The 20,433-nt window shown below is 33.4% G+C and overlaps 2 protein-coding genes across 9 annotated transcripts; one reads left to right on the top strand and one right to left on the bottom strand.

Annotated features, from left to right (window-relative positions):
- Positions 1–3,731: 3,731 nt before the first annotated feature.
- LOC132059973 (mitogen-activated protein kinase 9-like) lies at positions 3,732–13,532 on the top strand. Of its 7 annotated transcripts, none has more exons than XM_059452817.1 (12): positions 3,732–3,757; positions 3,985–4,160; positions 6,849–7,257; positions 7,350–7,477; positions 7,755–7,826; positions 10,113–10,262; positions 10,359–10,514; positions 10,601–10,738; positions 10,831–10,904; positions 11,822–11,920; positions 12,015–12,285; positions 13,257–13,532. In XM_059452817.1, the coding sequence occupies exons 1-12, from the start codon at positions 3,754–3,756 to the stop codon at positions 13,320–13,322; spliced, it is 1,743 nt and encodes a 580-aa protein (XP_059308800.1). In that variant the 5' UTR covers positions 3,732–3,753; the 3' UTR covers positions 13,323–13,532. The 7 variants fall into 7 exon arrangements, 6 of the variants coding, with proteins under 6 accessions (XP_059308800.1, XP_059308799.1, XP_059308798.1 ...); XR_009415834.1 differs by having other exon boundaries at positions 3,751–3,880; positions 12,015–12,926; positions 13,006–13,532; XM_059452816.1 differs by having other exon boundaries at positions 3,751–3,880; positions 7,755–7,814.
- A 3,041-nt stretch (positions 13,533–16,573) lies between these two features.
- On the bottom strand, positions 16,574–19,621 carry LOC132060884 (uncharacterized). 2 transcript variants are annotated; one of them, XM_059453788.1, is made up of 5 exons: positions 19,451–19,621; positions 17,923–18,074; positions 17,564–17,645; positions 17,337–17,453; positions 16,574–16,832 (listed from the first exon to the last, which is right to left on the bottom strand). In XM_059453788.1, the coding sequence occupies exons 2-5, from the start codon at positions 18,042–18,044 to the stop codon at positions 16,782–16,784; spliced, it is 372 nt and encodes a 123-aa protein (XP_059309771.1). In that variant the 5' UTR covers positions 18,045–18,074; positions 19,451–19,621; the 3' UTR covers positions 16,574–16,781. The 2 variants fall into 2 exon arrangements, with proteins under 2 accessions (XP_059309771.1, XP_059309772.1); XM_059453789.1 differs by lacking the exon at positions 19,451–19,621 and adding an exon at positions 19,248–19,360.
- Between the last annotated feature and the right edge of the window lie 812 nt (positions 19,622–20,433).

Genomic DNA, 20,433 nt, shown 5'->3' with positions numbered 1-20,433 from the left:
GTTAACTTACTAAATATAAAAAGAGGCGGACATAACCAAAAGACGATTTTTTTTTTATTTAACAACAAACGCCCAAGGTGAACGAACACAACAACAATAAGTTGTACAAAAACCAACTGAAATTGTACTCTAAGTTCTAAACATGTGTACATTTCGAAGTTTAACATTAATACTACCTCTTATGTGTTTACTTTTTAAGTCCCCGCATCCAGCTATGTCTCAATTGTCCTTTCATTTCCTTCATTTATATATATACCCCCTCTATCTCAATTTAAGTGTTTACGTTTAACCAGACACGTAGTTTAAGAAATAAAGATAGACTTTTGAATCTTGTGGTTCTAAATTAAAAATGTCTATAATATAATAAAATATCCTTTGAATCTTGTGATTATAAACTTGATATGTAGGATATTTGAATTGTCAACTTACTAAATATAAAAGGAGGTGGACATAACCAAATAAGATAAATTTTAACATAAAATTGAGTGTTTGGTTGGCCGAAATTAATTTGGCTTAAAATAATAAGAGAAAAATAATTAAAAAAATTTATCTAAAGCGAGCTTATAATTTGAAAACGAATTAAAGAAAAAATAAGTTGGAAGACTACCCTTGCAACTTATTTTTTCGAACATAAAATATACAAACTAATCCAAACCTCTAAGATAAATTTTAACAACAACTAGAAATTAAGGAGAAAAATAAGAGAGAAAAGAAAAAAATATGGAGGCTAAATAATCGTCGTTGATATCCTTGCAAAATATACAAATTATAAAAATTAACTAAATTGAAATAAATAATCATTTAGTTATTAAATCGCTTTATTAAATCACTAGACATGAATAGTTTACACGGTTTAATATAAAGCCCATGTGCTGATAACAATTTAACATAACAATGACATTACTGTGTCAGAAGTAAAAATTATCACTTCATCTTGGTCTAAAGATAAAATCTTGTTAGCAATTTCTATGACTACCATTAGATCTTGTCTGCCTATTTACTAGCCTGCCTCATTTGCAACTTGTTAATATTCTTTCAACTTTAAAGTTTAGACTTTCCTCTCTTCTTCTTCAACTTTGTCATGTTCACATTTTATTAAATCATTTACACGGTTTAATATAAACTCCACGCGCTGATAACAATTCACCATAATAATGTCATAACTGAGTCAGAAGTTAAAAATATGACGTCATCTTTGTTCAATATTCTTTCAACTTTGAAGTTTATCAGACTTTCCTCTCTTCTTCTTCAGCTTTGTCACGTTCACATTTAGTAAATCACTTAAGTATGATAGATTTACACGGTTTAATATAAACCCCATGTGCTGATAACAATTTAACATAATAATGTCATAACTGAGTCAGAAGCTAAAAATATCACGTCATCTTGGTTGAAAGATAAAATCTTGTTACCAATTTGCGTGGCAAAAGATAAAATCTTGTTACCATTTTGCATGGTTGCCATTAGATCTTGATTTGCCTATTTACTAGCCTACCACATTTCCAACTCGTTATATTCTTTGAACTTTCAACTTTAATCACACTTTCCTCTCTTCTTCAACTTTAATAATAAATTAATAGTATTACTTTTGGTGTAAATACATTTTACGGGTAAGTATTTTATCATAATTCATAATAATGTCATTACTGAGTCAGAAGTAAAAAATATCACGTCATCTTGGTCTAAAGATAAAATCTTTTTAACAATTTCTGGCTACCATTAGATCTTGATCTGCCTATTTACTAGCCTGCCTCATTTACAACTTGTTAATATTCTTTCAACTTTGAAGTTTAAAGACTTTCCTCTCTTCTTCAACAACCTTGTCATGTTCACATTTTATTAAATGGTATGGTAGATTTACGAGGTTTAATATAAACCCCACGTGCTGATAACTATTTACCATAATAAAATGTCATTACTGAGTCAGAAGTAAAAAATATCAAATCATCTTGGTCTAAATATAAAAGCTTGTTAACAGTTTCTATTGCTACCATTAGATCTTGATCTGCCTATTTACTAGCCTGCCTCATTTACAACTTGTTAATATTCTTTCAACTTTGAAGTTTATAAGACTTTCCTCTCTTCTTCAACAACCTTGTCATGTTCACATTTTATTAAATGTTATGGTAGATTTACGCGGTTTAATATAAACTCCATGTGCTGATAACAATTTACCATAATAAAATGTCATTACTGAGTCAGAATATCACGTCATCTTTGGTCCAAAGATAAAATCTTGTTAATAATTTCCATGGCTACCATTAGATGTTGATTTGCCTTGTTATATTCTTTTGAACTTTGAAGTTTATCGGACTTTCTTCTCTTCTTCAACTTTGTTGTGTTATTTTCGAACAGTTGTGTGATACAGACAAAACATCGCCAGAAATAGAGATAAGATAAGGCTCACAATTTAAGGTGTGTCGGGTCCCATAGTGTTTACGCATTCAATTCTCTCTCTCTCTCTCTCTTTTTTATTTTTTTTTAAATTTTTTTTAAATTAAAGGTGGTTCAATTCCAAACTATTATCTCCTAGTTTAACCTAACACATATGCATCGGATCTTACTCTTTCATGACTCATCAATTTCCCATTCCATCTACTCCCCTGTATCAATTTATCTGAACTATTTAACGAGACACGAAATTTAAAAAAAAAAAAAAAGTTTTTTGAACTTGTGCTATAAATGAGAGGCACATATATTTTGTATGATTATAAATTATTGCATAAAGGTATATTATTTTCAAATATAGAAAAAAGGTACTCTCTTTGTTTTAATTTATGTGAATGTGTTTGACTGATCACGTAGTAATGAAAGGAACACTTTTTGAAACTTGTGATCTGAAATAAATCATAGATATTTGTGTGATTAGAAATATCATTAAGAGTAAAATGGAATGTTTAAAGGTAAGGAGCGTGGGTGGGTGGATAGTACAAAGTTTGATTGAAGACGCGTTGACGTGTGTTTATTGATCTAGAAAATATTTTTAATTAAAATTATTTTCTTCTATTTTGGGAACATTTTCTGTACCAAACACACCCTTATTTTAACCTAGTACTCCCTCAATCCTAAAAGATTGTCTTAGTTTGACTTAGCAGGGAGTATAACAAATAAAAGATTTTTTTTGAAATGTTGGTCCAAAACAAGCCTTAATATTTGTGTGACTGTTAAATTGTTTCTAAATAAAGACATGTATGCAATCTTTTTGAGACACTAATAAGTAAAGTACGACAATCTTTTTGAGACAGAGGGAGTACATTCTTTTGGAGACAGACCAAAAAAAGAAATGTTCATTTAAATTGGGACATAGAGAGTATTTTAAGAGCATTCACATTTTTTTAACAGGAAAACGGTATGAGATTTTGAATTCAGAGTGCGACTTTAGATGATGGGGTAGAACGAGGTGTGAGGCAAGGGTAGGCTGAGGGATGGTTAGGGGTAGGGGCGGGGGATAGGATGGGGATGGGGGTGGGATGATGTAGGTAGGTAGAGGGGTGGTGGATAGTACAGAGATGGATTGAGGACGCGTTGACATGTTTTTATTGATCCAAAAAATGTTTTTAAAGGAAAATAAGAAAAATATTTTCTTCTATTTCGAGAACATATTCTGTCATACCAAACACACCCTTAGTTTAACCTACCAGTAACTAGTAGTAATATTTAAACCAAAAAAAAAAAAAAAACTAATATAAATATGTACCGGATCCTACTCTTTCATCAAACATCAATCGTCCCATTCCATCAATATTTTAATCCATGTGTATGTTCTTTAAAACATTTTTTTCCTCTGTTCCATTAATTATTTATTTTATTTTATTTATATCCTCCAATGCATGTACCCCCATTTCTTTGATTCTTTTCTTTGAAGGCAGCAGCAAGTGGTGTAAGATTGTGATAAAGACAGCTGATACATTCAACTTTGTCTGTTTCTTCAACTTTATTCTAATTAAAAAAAAATCTCTTTTTTTTTTTTTTTTTAATTAACAGGTAATAACTATAAAAGGTTTCAACTGGGGCTGGTTTTACCTTGTCATTTCTGGAGTCATAAACAAGTTGAGAAAGTAGTCATCAATTCCATAAAGCTGGGAACTTGTAAAAGAGAATCAATTATTATAGTCTCTAAGAGCTGTTTTATCTCTCTTGAGACACCCTTTATTGTTGAGGTATTCTTTTTATTCAAGATCTATTTTTTTTTTGCTTTTTCTTACATTAATTTTGTGGAGTTTACATATTAGATCCCTAATGAAGTTGGATGATGAGTATTCTTTGATTCAAGATCTAGTTTTTTTAATTTTCTAGTTAACTGTACTGAGATTTGTTTGAAATGTAATTGAATGGATTATAAAAGTTCATGGTTTAACCAAGAAGAATAGTCTTAGAGACATATGTTAATTTATTGTCTCTAAGAGTTGTTTTACCTCTCTTCATAGACCCTTTATTGTTGAGGTATTCTTTTGACTCAAGATTTAATCTTTTCTTGTTTTTGCTTAGTAAATTTGTTTAGTTTTACATAAGATCGTTAATGCAGTTACATGATGAGGTATTATTTGATTCAAGATCTTGTTTTTCTTTTTTTAGTTGACTATACTGAGATTTATTTGGAATGTAGTTGAATGGAAGAGTAATCTGGGGTTGATGTTTGTATATATATGTATAAGTCTGGCAGATAACATAACTTATACATATATATACAAAAATCAATTTTATAGTCTCGAAAATTGGAAAGAAGAATAAAATATTATAGTCTCTAAGTCTGGATTTTTAAGCAAGTTGAGAAAGTTGACAATCCCTTAAAGCTGTGAACTTGGAAAAGAGAATTAATTATTATTATAGTCTCTAAGAGCTATTTTACCTCTCTTAAGAGACCCTTTATTGTTGAGGTATTCTTTTTATTCAAGATCTAATCTTTTTTTGTTTTTGCTTATTAATTTTGTTGAGTTTTACATATTAGATCCTTAAGCAGTTGGTATGAGGTATTATTTGATTCTTGGTCTAGTTTTCTTTTCTAGTTGACTATACTGAAATTTATTTGGAATGTAGTTGAATAGAATTTTTTTTATTAGTCTCTAAGAGCTGTTTTACCTCTCTTCACAGACCCTTTATTGTTGAGGTATTCTTTTTATTCAAGATCAATATTTTTTTTGCTTTTTCTTACATTAATTTTGTGGAGTTTTGCATATTAGATCCTTAATGCAGTTGGATGATAGGTATTCTTTGATTCAAGATCTAGTTTGTTAATTTTCTAGTTGGCTGTACTGGGATTTGTTTGAAATGTAGTTGAATTGGAGTCTAGAGGTTCATGATTGAACCAAGAAGAATAATCTGGGGTTGATGTTTGTATACATGTGTATAAGTCTGCAGATCACATAACTTAAATGGGTATTGGAGATCTCTAAGTGTTCATTAGAGATCGTCCATTTTTCGTAAAATGTGTACTTTTGAGTTATTAGCACTCAGCCCCTTTAATAAGTGAGTAATTAGCACCTTCATGTTATTTAATTCTAATTGTTCATGCATTGCAGGTCTTGAAAGTGATTCAAACGGTGTCCATCTTATTCAGAAGTCTAAGTATCAAATATGGTAATCTTTCCTCTTCTTCATAATCAAATTTTATCTTTCTCGAAGTGTTTTCATTCTAGTGTTTTTAGTTATATCCAGATTTATTCAGCTATTATATTGTTTATACTTGCAAAAATATGTTTCAGAAAAGCTGACCAGGGACCTGCATTTTTGTTAAGACAATTAAAAACCATTATTTTCCCAACTCTTGTTTAATTCGTAAATCTCATCCAAAAGTTTGAAATATCGACTTTCTTTCCAACTTGGATTTGTTTCCTCGCCATTGAGGTGAAAAGACTGATCTCAGCCAACTTCTTACTAAGACGGTTTTCCTATCAGAGCTTTTGAGTAGTCAAATTCTTCCCATTTTGCGATTTTTAGCATCTCTCTGAATGATTTATCCAGTATAATGTTAGGATTTATATCTTATTTTCTTAATTAACATATGTAAGTAAAATCTTTATCATGCAAAGTAAAATCTTGAAAATTAAGGTATTTTTGAAAGTCGAGTAGACAGGATTCATGTGACGAGTGAAGTACTTGTGCTGTAAGTTTGTTATTGGCTTTTGAATATTGGAGAATAGTTTTCATTTCGACCTTAGAAAGGAATTGGAAACAATGTTTGTTAAATTATTGACTTTCAAGCTAGTTTATGACCTCAGCACTATAAGAAAAGTAAAGGCATCGTAGGGAAAACAAATGCTTAATAAATGAAACACAATATGTTAAGTATCAATCCTCTTTAGACTTTAAATGTTTCAGCATTTTCTGTTTGAATACTCCCTTAAGCACCTTCTACTGTGTACTTTCACAGCATTCCATCATTCTCACCTTTGGCCATCACCTTAAATGGTTCCATTCATATCAGAAGCTAATTTACTTTCCGTTACATTTGGGTCAATAATTGCAATCTGTTAGACTACTTCATTCTGTACTGTCAAAGAGTTAAATCAGTTTTTTTGTAGCATAAATCTGGTTCTGTATTCTGAATGCTCGTAGGATCCCTGTCATATCCTTTGCTGCTATCTTATTCATGTCCTTTTTGTGAACCTTGGAAGAATGTTCAGTAAAATTTAGATTTCTTGCACTAATAAATATATATTGTCTAATGTGTGAGGTAGAGCCTGACCTTTTGACCATAGTTACGGGATGAAAAGAGGGAAAACATTTCACTCCAGATTTATATTTTACAGTTATACAGAGAATGTGGGATTTTGATGTCCTTTTGCATTTTTTTGGACCTTGCCTTTTTGTCTACAGAGAAATTCTAATAGTATCTCATATTACTACAGGTAATGGATTTCAAAGAATTCTTCACTGAATATGGTGAAGCCCATCAATATGAAATTCTTGAGGTTGTTGGCAAGGGAAGCTATGGTGTTGTTGCAGCAGCAATTGATACTCATACTGGAGAAAAGGTAGCAATAAAGAAGATCAATGATGTTTTTGAGCATACCTGTGAAGCCACCCGCATCCTTAGAGAAATAAAGCTCCTTCGGTTGCTTCGGCACCCAGATATTGTAGAAATAAAGCATATTATGTTGCCTCCATGTCCGAGGGAATTCAAGGATATATATGTTGTTTTCGAGTTGATGGAATGTGACCTTCAGAATGTAATTAAAGCAAATAACAGTCTTACTGCTGAACATTATCAATTCTTTATGTATCAGCTTCTTCGAGGGTTAAAGTATATGCATACAGGTTGCGATTTCTCGTTCTGGTTTCTGCTAACTGAGACTTTTCTATTTTACATACATTCTGATGACTCATTCTCGCATTTTTTGGTTTAACAGCTAACGTATTCCATCGGGATTTGAAGCCAAAGAACATTCTAGCAAATGCAGATTGCAAGCTGAAAATTTGTGATTTTGGGCTTGCTCGGGTATCATTTGGAGATACCCCATCTGCTGTTTTCTGGACTGTATGCTTCATCTTTCTACTTTAAAGTTTTCTTAGTCTATCTTTGTTACAATAGCAACTCAAAATATCTCAAGGTTGTCCGTGAAGTGTTAAGTTAGTACACTTGCGATAGAGTGCCTGATTCTTTGTGCTCTCAAAGACGGAATGCTCCTTTTTCTTCTCTACTGATTCCATTATCACTAATAATATAGAAGATTATGTATCCAACACCATTCTTAGGTTGTTAATTTGTTACACCTGTAATTCCAAGTAAAATTCTTCATCCTTTTTCTCTAAAGGACTACGTGGCAACTCGGTGGTACCGTGCTCCAGAACTTTGTGGTTCCTTTTTCTCCAAAGTAAGTATGATGGTATGCAGGTAAAGATGCATGTTTATATACAATTGTTCTCAATCTGCACTTATCTGATTGCTAGTAATGTTCAGGTGCATGTTCTCATGTTAAAATTGGAAAGGAAACTTAAATTTCATATTGTGAGACTTCTTTACTTAGCATGGGCTTTTGCTTTACAATATTCTTTCATCTAATGAACTAGTGACATTGTTCCTTAGTTTCCTCATTTCTTGTTTGCGATCTTCATTTTCTAGTGGGAAAAAATTATGTTAAATCATTTTGAGTGTGTAGTGATCAGTTAGTTGTTGGAAAATGATGTATCAATATGTCATACAATTACAGAGAGAGCGTTTTCTCCAACTGTTTAGGGCAAATTACTTTTATCAATAGTTTCTTTCCTTTTGCTCTATTTTCTGATGTTTAATACTCGATGTTATGTCTTCATGCAAAAATGATGTGAAGACATCTAGGTTCTTACTTTTGTGTTATTTGGTTCTCCTTTCCTTCTGAATCTTCTTATTGCATAAAGGTTTTTCATGCAATGGCTAATAATCATGTCACATAACAATTGCTTATCACTGAGATCAAATTGGGCCAGGGAAATGTCTATTGTTATGGAATAGAGTATTCATCTCTCCTAGTCCTTCAACTGTTCTGTGGGCCATTATTCTTTTGATTTGTAACAGCTATTGAGAAACTGGTCAATTCTTGATGTTTCAAAAGATACGGTCTTTCCTTGACACAGAGCTCAATGACATATATTCCTAGTTTGACCATAATAGTAGATGCGAGGCTGTAACTCTCTGATTATGAAATATAGAGATCCTCTTTTCTCTGTTTTCTCTGACTCACCTCCGAATAATCCGTTCAATTCTTTTCATTTTTTTCTTTTCTGTAAACTGGTGGGGGATGCATAGCAATAGGTTGAACTACTATAAGGATAGTCATAGACTTCTTGGTCGAGTAGGAATTTCTTGGCTCTTTACCTCTCTTTTATATCTTTATTTTAATTAACTATCAGTATACCATATCCAATTTTGTCTGGCACAGCCATCACACTCCTCTACCTTGCATCAGTTTCTTCACCATCGCTAGCATTGGTTGATGGAGTAGTAAAGTGAATAATTTTGGGGTGAGACCGTCATTCTTGTACTCTATTCAAACAACAACATCCTGGAAATTAGTCTTATTAAAAAAAAAAAAAAACAACATCCTGGAAATTAGAAACTTACTGATAAAACAAAAATGCTGACTCGTTAGTTCTATCAAACTTGATGCTTACTGTTGATGTTTGTTGATATTACTACTGTTTTTATGCGTAAAAGATTTGTCCTGCTTTCTACGTGATTGTTTTTACCCATTTAGCAGTCTGATGGAAAATATCACATAATTGTTTAAATTTAAATTGTTGAAAGGATTTGACTTTTTGAAAGAAATAACAATCATATAGAACATTATTAGTTGAAATGCCATGATGTTAGGATCTCATATAGGCCTTTATGGCCCTGACCAATGTGTTGAAACATTTTGGGATGTCCCTGCATGGAAATTGTGTCTATTTCGTAAGAGGGGGAATAGGAAGCTAGGCTCAGTGGAAGTGTAAATTTGGGACATTGGAGTAAAAATATCATGTCTTGTATGCTGTTCTGTGTATTTGAGAAATTTACCCTGGAAACTGGAACATGCATTCCGAGCAAAGGGAAAAGATCAATTTTTATAAAGAATGTACCGGTGGATGGCACACTTGGCAAGATTGTAATTGATTAGTTTAATGATATTATACAGATGTTTCATGGGCTCACTTAGAACTAGATTTAGGAGCTTCTAGCATGCTTCTCAATGATATATTTTTATAAAGATTGTCTGCTTCAATGAATGCCCGATAGTTGGACAGAATAATTTGTGCACTGTGAGAGTGAAGGGGAAGGGCGGGGGGGGGGGGGAGGAGGGGGTGGTGGGCCTTAAATATACTATCATATATGTTTTAGTTGTCTCTGCTACTCTTTAGTATGCCATTTCGTAGGACCTTCAAGGACTTTTTCTCCTAATCTTGGATGGTTTTCGGTTTCCACGGCATTCCTTGTCATAAGTAGAAAGAGAGAAGTGCAAAAATGTTACACAAACTTCTGCATAATAAAGTTATACTGTGCCGGTGAGCATTAGGTTTTGTGCTCTAATTTGAACTTGGAATAAACCTAGTGAGATGGTGTGTAAGCCATCATTGTTTCTCACTTGTGGTAACTTTATAATGCAAATGATCTTTCAGAAATTTGTACAAATTCTAAACCAAAAAACTTTTTGCAGTACACTCCAGCAGTTGATATCTGGAGTATAGGATGTATATTTGCAGAAATGCTTACAGGAAAACCATTATTTCCGGGGAAGAATGCGGTTCACCAATTGGATCTCATAACTGATTTGCTTGGTTCGCCGTCCACTGAAGCCATTGCAAGGGTTAGTTCCTTCTATCAATCTGTTACAGTTGATAAACATATCATCTAGTAACGAATCTTGAGTATATCTTGTTTCCTATTTTCCTGATATCTGCAGATTAAAAATGAAAAAGCAAGGAGATATTTAAGCAGCATGAAGAAGAAGGCACCTATCCCTCTCTCCGAGAAATTCCCCCACATTGATCCACTGGCTCTAAAATTGCTTGAGCGTTTGATTGCATTTGATCCCAAAGATCGCCCTTCTGCTGAAGAGGTAGGATGTAGCAGTGTCATTAGGCCTTTGTGTTAGTTTGTATAAAACATATTTTCCTAATACTAGTGATTCATTAATTCTCTCAGGCGCTAGCACATCCATATTTCCGTGGTTTGGCAAACAAGGAACAGGAACCATCATCTCAGACTATCTCAAAGTTTGAATTTGACTTTGACCGAAGAAAACTTGGGAAAGAGGATCTTAGGGAGCTCATCTACCGAGAGGTATATGTGTTAACAATCAATCTCATCTTTCCTTGACCATCTGTTTGCACCTTTTTCACTACTTATAGTGTACATTGTTCTCAACTGGGCAGATTCTGGAATATCACCCTGAGATGCTGAAGGAGCATCTTCATGGCACTGATCACACTCACTTTATGTATCCAAGGTAATACAATGGCTATGAACACCTTTTGATCTGATGATTCAACTCATTTTTCCATGGTCTTAGTGAAATTTGTCTTCACCCTGCCGAAACTCTAAACTCTGTATTTTTAGTTTTTAACACTGAGCTACTGTAGTATCTGCCATCTACTGCTACATCTACAAATTATTTGTGCATGATGAAGCTTCCCTGATGAGCAAACAAGAAGTTTGGATTACTTCTTGGAACCGAAAATACATATTTTTTCCAATTAGGGGTGCATATTGGATTACCACTCTGTTCTGTGATCAACATCATGTATAGTCAATCACATCTGCTGACCTTTTATGCATGTAGAAATGTCACTAGGCTGTTGTACCTTTGCTCGAGTATAGTCTGAAACAGTTATGACGATAGATTATACAATGACTGAGACTATTGGTGACTAGAGAACCACTTGAGGTTGACCACAGAATTTCTAACCTAATACTAATTGAGGTTCAATGGTTACTGGTCATTGGCAAGATCAATCAAGTTGGTAAGGAAATTTGCTTTACTTTTGGAGTTTAACAGTAATGTTTGTCCACTGACATTTGTAAAGCTATTTCATTTTTTGGGAGATCGGTACCATGATCCTACTTTTAGTACTTAAAGGAATGATGGACAGATCACCTCATAAGATTTCTGTTTATACGTCACTTAATCTAGATGCAAGGAAGGGTTAACTAATTCTCAAAAGGACGGTGAAGTGATTCATAATACTTGCCTTCAGAATCACGGGACTTAAATATCTGAGTTTTTGCTGTTTTTCTCCTTTACTTGAAAGCTTTCTATTTTCTACATTTCACCTGCTTTTTGCTTCTGAAGTCCTCCCTGTTTGTGGTGCATGCACTGCATTGCATGTTCACTTACTGTGCTAATTGAAAAACTACAATTTTTAGCGGAGTTGATTGCTTCAAACAACAATTTGACCATCTCGAGGGGCACAATGGTAGAGGTGGAAGTACTCTCTTTCCAAGACGCTATGCCTCCTTGCCCAGGTGAAATGTCCTTGATGTGTTTCTCTTTTGTCTTAAGTAGTAAAATGGTCTTCATCAATTTCGCTTACCTGAATAGCCTCATAATTATCTGCAGAGAACGAGTCTGTGCTTCCACGGATGAGGAAGCTGATAAGGATAGTGAATTCGAAAGGCATGTTGTAGCTGCTATGGCTCAGAGATGCCTTCCAAGCCCCCCGAGTTCCCCTAAGGTCAAAAAACCGGATACTGCTAATGCAGTCAAAGGTCATATGGAGACTGGCCGTTCTACGCCAAAGAATAGTACACCAAAGAATACCGAACGCTGCATGCTAAGAAGTTCTAGTATTAGTTTTTCCAAATGTGTTGGAGCCATATGGGACTCCGAGGTAAGTGTTCTGATCTGTAGTCAATAAGAAGAAAAACGCAATATCAGTCAATCAATCAACTATGCCCCAATCTAAATTAGTTGGGCTTACAAGAGCCTGTATTGTGAATATGTAGTTACAAATAACTCAGCCAAAGTGTAGGAATTAGAACTAACACCCTTCCAAATAGAAAAACTTCACATTTTTCTTTGTTTGAACAAACAATACATAAGAAAAATGCGAGCTCTTCAAACCTCGGAGGAAAATTGATATATGAAATGCCCCTAAAATTTTTTTTTTTTTTTTTTTTGACTTATTAAACATCATATCATTAAGATATCTAGTTGAGGATTTCTACAAAGATGGTAATTCACACCATCTATTCACTGATAATTCCCATTGCCATTGTTGTCGCCGTCCACCATTATCAACTATTACCACCCACAACCACGATCTTGGCTCAGCCACAACCATCGTTTCCCCTGATCACTACTATTGCCAGTCACCTTCAACACTCGCTACTACCCACAACCACCACCATCCTCAATCGGCACAACCACCACCATTGCTAGCCATTATTGATATAGTAGTAGATTATTTAGTATGTTATTTGAATTGTATATTTATTAATTTAAATAAAGACAAATTTTATAAATTTAGATGTTGAGAAAAGAAACGGTCTAGTTATTTAGCATTCAGATCTTACAACATCTTAATATTTATATGTGCATTCAGATTCAGATTCAGACATTTAAATCTTAATATACATCTTAATATTCAAATATATATTGAGATTTAGACGTCTTAATCTTAATAAAAATAAATGAGGCCTAAATGTCTGGATTAATGGGTGGCAAAAACCTTAGAAGAGCGATAATATGAATGGGAGATAGTATTAATTTTTGTGCTTGCTCATAAACTGCAAATAAAAGGTGCGCATGATAATAGGAATGTAGAATTTGCTTTTACCGTAATAGCTACATTTCCCTCAGGATACAACCTGCAAGCCATATCAAAACGGGATAAGTAGATCATCGAAGACAGCTTTGTATGCTTGACCATTTTTATTCTACTGGATGGATAAGGAATTGCTAGATTTCTGGTAAGTGACATTGATTGCAATGTAATTGCTCATGTACTCAAATGGAGTCTTGGTTGGTTGTATTGTAAACTATAAACAATTTAGCTATGACATCATTACTTTGACTTCAGTTGTCTTGTTACTATTGTACTAATTTCATTAAGGCATTCTGATGGGATTTCGAATATCGTCCTCATGCCCAAGAGGGATTGCCCATTTGTTTTCTTATATGTCTAGCCTCTTCAACTATATTATGCTGTGGTTCAGATGTAATGATCATGACCAGTTGAGCTACTTTTATGTATGCTTACTTGTTTCTTTCGTCTATTGTAAGTGTTCATTATCATCTGTTTCTGACATTGAACTTTTCAAAGTACAGAAACATAAATTGGTTTATTTTGTCTAATTCAAGCACTTACAAATAGTTATTTCTTAGTTGATGTTAAAAAAATAGGACCCCATGTCCTGAGAGTCAGTATGTGCTTCAGAAAGGTCTTAATTCTTATCATTAGAAATGATATATTGTTCTTGGAACAGACATAATGGCAGTTCATTCAGTCCACCTTGATAGCACAACTACAACCCTGTCAATCCCAAGCAAGTTGGGGTTGGCGATGTGAATACTTGGGTCCTCATAGTCCATGTTTGTCCAATTAAACCCGTCTCAATCTAATTTACTTGAAAAAAGTGTGTGAAATTGATTAAGAGGGTGTTTGACGAAGCTTATAAGCGTCAAATTGACTTATAAACACTTTTTACCTTATCTATGCATTTGGTAAATAAATAAGTTGAAAGTCAGAAGTTGGTCATTCCAACATAGGACTTTTCTCCTTATTAGCACTTTTGATTTGACCAAGTTTTTTAGAATTTTATTCTTAATATTTTTTTTTTAAAATTCTCAAAATACTTCAACACAACTAACTTCCTCTTTACTCTGTATTCATCGTCCTCAATTTCTTTACAAATCCTAACTTCTTCTGCACTTCGTATTCATCTTCCTCTATTTCTTTACAAGGATACTTTTGAATTTATAATTTGTTGTAAGAATTGTAAGGGTATGTTCGTCATTTTAAACAAAAGAACTTTTTATCAGCATTTTTTACCAAACACTGCTTATTTGCACTTTTAACAGTTCTATTTAAACACGTAGTTGTTTATTTATAAAATCAATTTCAACACGTATAGGTTATTAGCTTTTTACAATTAGCTATTCCAAACGGGCTCTTAAGACCCTTTATCAAGATATACCAAGGAATTTTGTGCAAATGCAGTATGTTTCGAGGCTTTTGAACACTTTTTTTCCCTAGGCTTTGGAACACTTGAACCCTTGGAGATTTGACATGTTTTAACTTGTAATCCTGTTCAAAACTGTACATGCTTTATCCTTCATTGTAATACTCTTCCACAAGTCAGCAAAGAAAGAGCTCGTACAAGAAGGTTGCATTGAGAGCCCTATGTGGACAGGATTTTCATCTTTCTTACCAAGGCTATATTATTCAAGACTTTTTGACACGAATAAAAAATTGGCAAACGTAGAAATGAGTTACACAAGTCCATGTAGGTTAATTATAAAACAAAAAATCCCCAATGAATGATATCATATAAATTCTGCATTGATTTCTAAATGGCAGAAATCATGGCAAGTAAAGATGCAGAATTTGAACTTCTAAACCAATGGCTCCTCTTCATTTTTTTTCTCTTCGTTCCCCTGAGTTATTTATTTCTTCTCCTCTTGAAAACTCGAGTTTTTATTAGATCTCCCCGACTTCTTATTCGATAGGTGACACAGACTTTTTTAATATTAATGGTTTGACTTAATTAACTAATAAAGTGTAGACTTTTTTAATATTAATGGTTTGACTTAATTAACTAATAAAGTGTCTTAACCATGGCTAAAGTAATGGATAATTATTCCCATATTCAATTTTCTGACCTTTTTATGTAGTTAGTGCACCTTATCTACTCTTGCAAAGATAAAGATTCGCAGCACCATTTTATATTCGCCAAAACTTGCCCTAAAAACAAGTTAAGGTGACTCGTTAGAATTTCCGTCAAATCCTGAATGGATTGCCATAATTCTTTTAGCATCCGTGTCTGAAATCCTTGCAAAAGGTAAGAATTTGCGGCAAAATTCTGGTGATCACCATAACATGTTGTGTAGAAATTCACCAACACGTTTTGCTTCAAAATTGATCCAAATGATATCACATTTGATACACAATTCTCTAATACCAGTCACAACAACTTTCAATAGTTATATTCAATCTAAACCTTCGAAAATTAATAGATTTACTTTCTCTTCTTGAAAAAGATTTTTTAAGCTGAACAAAAACCAACATTTGTGTTTTCAATTTTTTCCAAGCAAACCAATTCAAATGAGTAAGGATAGACAGTATAAGCTCAATGGAACATTACCCATTCAGTCAACCACAAATGAGCGATGAATCTCCAATTTTTTTATAGCATATATTTCATTATATTTTTAATTTTGGTTGTGTGTTCATGATTTATTGGAAGAAGAAAGAAGGGGGGAAGGAGAAGAAGATGGAAAAGGAGGAGGATCAGAAAAAAGTTCTGACGGGAGCTTAAGAATGCTAAAACTTTTGGTAACTGGGACAAAATTTAAATGAGTTTCATACCACCATAAAAACTTAGCAACATAAACAAAAAGAAACAACTAAAACCTAACATAAGAAGAGAAAATAAATAGAAAACACGAAAGCAAGAACAATGGACTGTCATTTCCTACTTGAATAAATTGATGAGTTACACCAGATTCTTCTTAATCCATTTTCACTTCTTTTAGAAGTTAAATAAATTTTAATAATATGTCTGGCGATTAGAAAATGGCAATTGTCAAATAGCAAACTATATATGAATGCGTTTGTGATATTTCCAAGCAAACCTTTATTAATGTAGGGAAATACCATTTTTCGTGGGATTGGCAAATGTCTTGGAGGAATTTACGGAAATATTCATTTAATCATGGCTGAGACCCTCTTTTAGTTGATTAAATCTATACCAATAATACTAAAATAATGCATGTATCACCTAATAAGAACTTGGAGAATTACAGAGAAGCCAAATAGAAGAATAACAAAGGAGCAGAACTTGCGGAAGTTTTAACTACCAAAAAGATCTGCTAGTATGAATTTCGATTTAAGGAATCTATTTATTCAAGTAATCACTCCTAACATCTCATCATATTAATATGAAACAGGCTAGGTCAATATAACATTTTCAGCATCTTTGTGTTGTTGAGATTGTGTAGTGTAAAGCCAATAAATGTCAGGACACAAGAAGTTACAGAATTATAGGTTAAATTACTATCAACGAATCCACAGCGGCATAATTAACTTCTTGTGCATTGATTTAAGCCTGCTCAAGATGCAGATGAGAGGTGTCCAATCGTTGGTTTGCTGCTGCTACCCTTTCGCTAGCCACTTCCGTCTAGCTGTCCATGAGAAGCAAGGTGTGCCATGTATTGCTGAACCATCACACAGGAAAAGTTAGAACACACACACATAGAGAGACGTATATATAAATTTGTGCAAGACATGAAGATAGAACTTTGTAACCAAATCCAACTCTAGTGGATTAGTTCAAGTTATCATGTTACTTTCAAGAATCCAATATGGAATATATGATGAGGTATGAAGAATTTAGTCTATGACTAAACTCCATGCGCCGACATAGTACATTTTTTTCCTTTGAGAAACTGGAATCATAAGCTTCATCCTCTTTCCCTTTCCACATCTTAAAAGATGACGAAGTGTAAATTTCAAACATCCTACACCTCATTGTAAAGGCCAATTGCACGACTTATTCTTTATATCTTGTAAGGATGATTTACTTGCAGGAACTGGCATATCAAAAGGGATTTCGCTTTATGTATGACAGGAAAAGAATATTGCTATGGCATTAAGACATAAAAACTAGTAAAAAATGTAAAATAGGGAAGAACGGTAATAATATCCCATCAACAACTTACAGCGTGATATGCATATGGTGATTTTCCTTGACGTTCAAAATGTTTAGCCAGGACGCACCATTCGACCGGTCCCCATTCTTCCTCTTCAAAAACATTCCCCAATGCTGCTTTATATAACTAAGAATGATAAAAAAAAAAAAGTCAAATTCCACAAAAGAGGTACTTGACAAAAAAAACAAGAGCTCCATGATAAAAGAAGCTTTCCATCATCATGCAATTGGACAGACCTTAGCTGTGTCAGTAAGGAGCTCTGTTCCAGCTGGATAAGAAGCATAGAATTGGTCAGCTCTCGAGTACCCCGCTCTAGTCCTGCAATACCGAAACCGACGTATTGATTAGAAACAACATATCTCAAAGTACACAGCTACATGGACACCAGAGGTTTGTATAAAGATTCTTTCAAGTCAAGATACATATCTCAGCATGTTAAAGAAAGCAAATTTGCAGAGATGATTCTAACCAGCTAAACATATTAAAATGATCAAAGCTAACTTTACTTTGAGCAATTTGCCAAAAATCAGAAAGCTGCCAGTTCACTTCTTATTGTGATTAAAAATTAGTAATAAGAAACTCATAAATCACTCACGTGTTGTTGGTGTACCCATATGTGATGAGTGTAACGAAGCAATAGAATCCAGTATAGGACACAACTCTCCGGAACTTTTGGATCTTCAGAATCTCGTTCCATCCTTCATACAGCCGCCACATTTTATATTGAGCCGATGAGCACGGAAGTAACTTCAACAAAAATAAGCTACATGAATAATAGACTAAACCATGAAGACACAACGTGGTAAATAACGAGACAAAACTGTAAATGGTGAGCATGATAAGTAATTGGCTTATTGTATTACATAGTTTTATGATGCATTAATATTCTGGTTTACTTTGCAAATATAATTAGTAATTCGTATTAAAAGTACTGATTTAAAGAACTAGCTTATCCATACTGATAATAACCAAGATCAGTCAAGTAAGTGCAGCTAAACACAGTGGCGGATCCAGGATTTTCGTTCAGGGTGTTCCGAAAAAAAGAAGAAGCTAAATATACATTGTAATTTTTTGCCGAGGGTGTTCAAAATTTAATATATGCACATAAACACAGAAAATTTACCCTATATATACACTGTAATTTTTTGCCGAGGGTGTTCGGGTCGACAACACGTAGATCCGCCCCTGGCTAAACAGATTCACGAAAAAGCTACTCCAACTGACTTTTTAGTCTCAAAATCAAATTTGATATAAAGGAAGCATATAACATCCATATTGACAAAAAAATACTCCTTCCATCCAAAAAAGAGTGAAAGATAGTAAGATACAGAGGGTTAAAGTATTTCATTTTCACCAATAATTTTTTAAGAAGCTTTTGTGTAGGTAGAAACTATATAGAAGTCCTACACGTCATTAATACTATATATAAAAAATACACCTGAAATATCACTTTTTCGCGAGTTTCACACCCTAACTATCAACTATTTTTTTTTCCTACCTAAACTATCATCATCTACGTATTAAAACACACCTCATGTTTCATTCATGCGCTATCACCATCTACTCAACTAGGTGCATATTAATACATAGATGGTGATAATTCAGGTAGAAAAAGAAAACAACTGATTGTTAGGGTGTGAAACTCGTGAAAAAAGTAATAGTTCAGGTGTATTTTATCAAGCAAAAAAATGATTGGTATTTTAAAGAGTAGTAACATTGTAGCATAAATGAGACAGGGTTGAATACAAGATCTTAGGATATTATCCGTGCCCCTACGCGGCCAACTTCAATTTGGACATTTCATCGAACAGGTTGTGTGCATAACCTTCCATTTATTTGCTTTCATAATAACCACATAAATATTGCAAAATAACAGCGTAGGCTATTCTAATTGCAAAAATAAATATTCGTTTTTACTACCTTAACATCAACGCAAAATGTCTTAAATTAAAATTCCCAGGTTTTCTTTTCTCCAAGGATTTCAAGCTGCATATTGGTTTTTTTTTTTCCATGCTTCTCGAACGAAACAATTAGTGCAGTGAAAATAAACATCAAATTACTGGTGTCCAAATATTTACAGAATTTTGGGTTCAGAGAAATTAAAAGGAGAATAGAAAACTAACCGATTTTAAGCTCCGGTAGATGACAGCATTCAGTATTCTCCTCTTCTGAGGAGTAATAAAAGCAGGCTTAGCTTCTTAAATTTTAAACCTTTTATTTTTTGACAAAAATTCTAAAAGAAGGAATCACTATTGAGAAAAGAAAATTTAGTGGGCGTTTGGAAATAAAGATTGTGAAGTTTGGAAAAAGAATAAGTTTTTGTTTTCAAGTTAAAAATGAAAATTGAGTCGATTCCTCAAATGGTCATCTAAGTTGTAAAAATATCCCACTAAAGTAAATTTTTTGAAATTTTTTGAACAATAACGTAATCAAATTATGTCGATATTTCCAACAACGTAAAACAAACGAAAAGTGTTAACTTTTTATTTCCACTAAAGTAAATTTTTTGAATTTTTTTGAACAATAATGTAATCAAATTATGTCGATATTTCCAACAACGTAAAACAAACGAAAAGTGTTAACTTTTTATTTTTAATGGATGTTTACACCTATTCTTTTAAGATCCATTTTTAGACATAAAACCCTTTAACTTATTTTAAATTACAAAAACCCATTTGACTTTGTTAAATTATAACAAAAAGTTTGTTGCCCTCATGTTTAAGTTGCAAGATATTTGTACCTTTATTATTTTGGCAGTTATTTTCTTAAATTGATTTTCATATATAGTCTATCTTGCCTCTCGCTATATAGCAAGTGTCGTGTCACACCCTCGCCGGGAGGCGTGACGGGTACCCGACCTTACGGCTGGAATGCCAGCTGAGCTAACCCGAACTAAATAGCACAATCACAACAATCACAGAACCATCCAGACAGAACCAGAGATAATATATATGCATATGTACAATATCATATTACGCGCGCCGACGAGGCCGCCACTAAAAGATAACATAAGACAAATAGGCCCATTTAGCAAAACGTAACCCTCACGACTAACATTGACATACTGACAGGGTCTACGAGCCTCTAAGAGTAGTAAACATAAACA

The sequence above is a fragment of the Lycium ferocissimum genome, chromosome 6 (genome assembly GCF_029784015.1).
Source record: "Lycium ferocissimum isolate CSIRO_LF1 chromosome 6, AGI_CSIRO_Lferr_CH_V1, whole genome shotgun sequence".
NCBI lineage: Eukaryota > Viridiplantae > Streptophyta > Magnoliopsida > Solanales > Solanaceae > Lycium > Lycium ferocissimum.
Note: the sequence above shows the minus strand (reverse complement) of the source record. Positions and strands in the feature narration are given on the sequence as shown.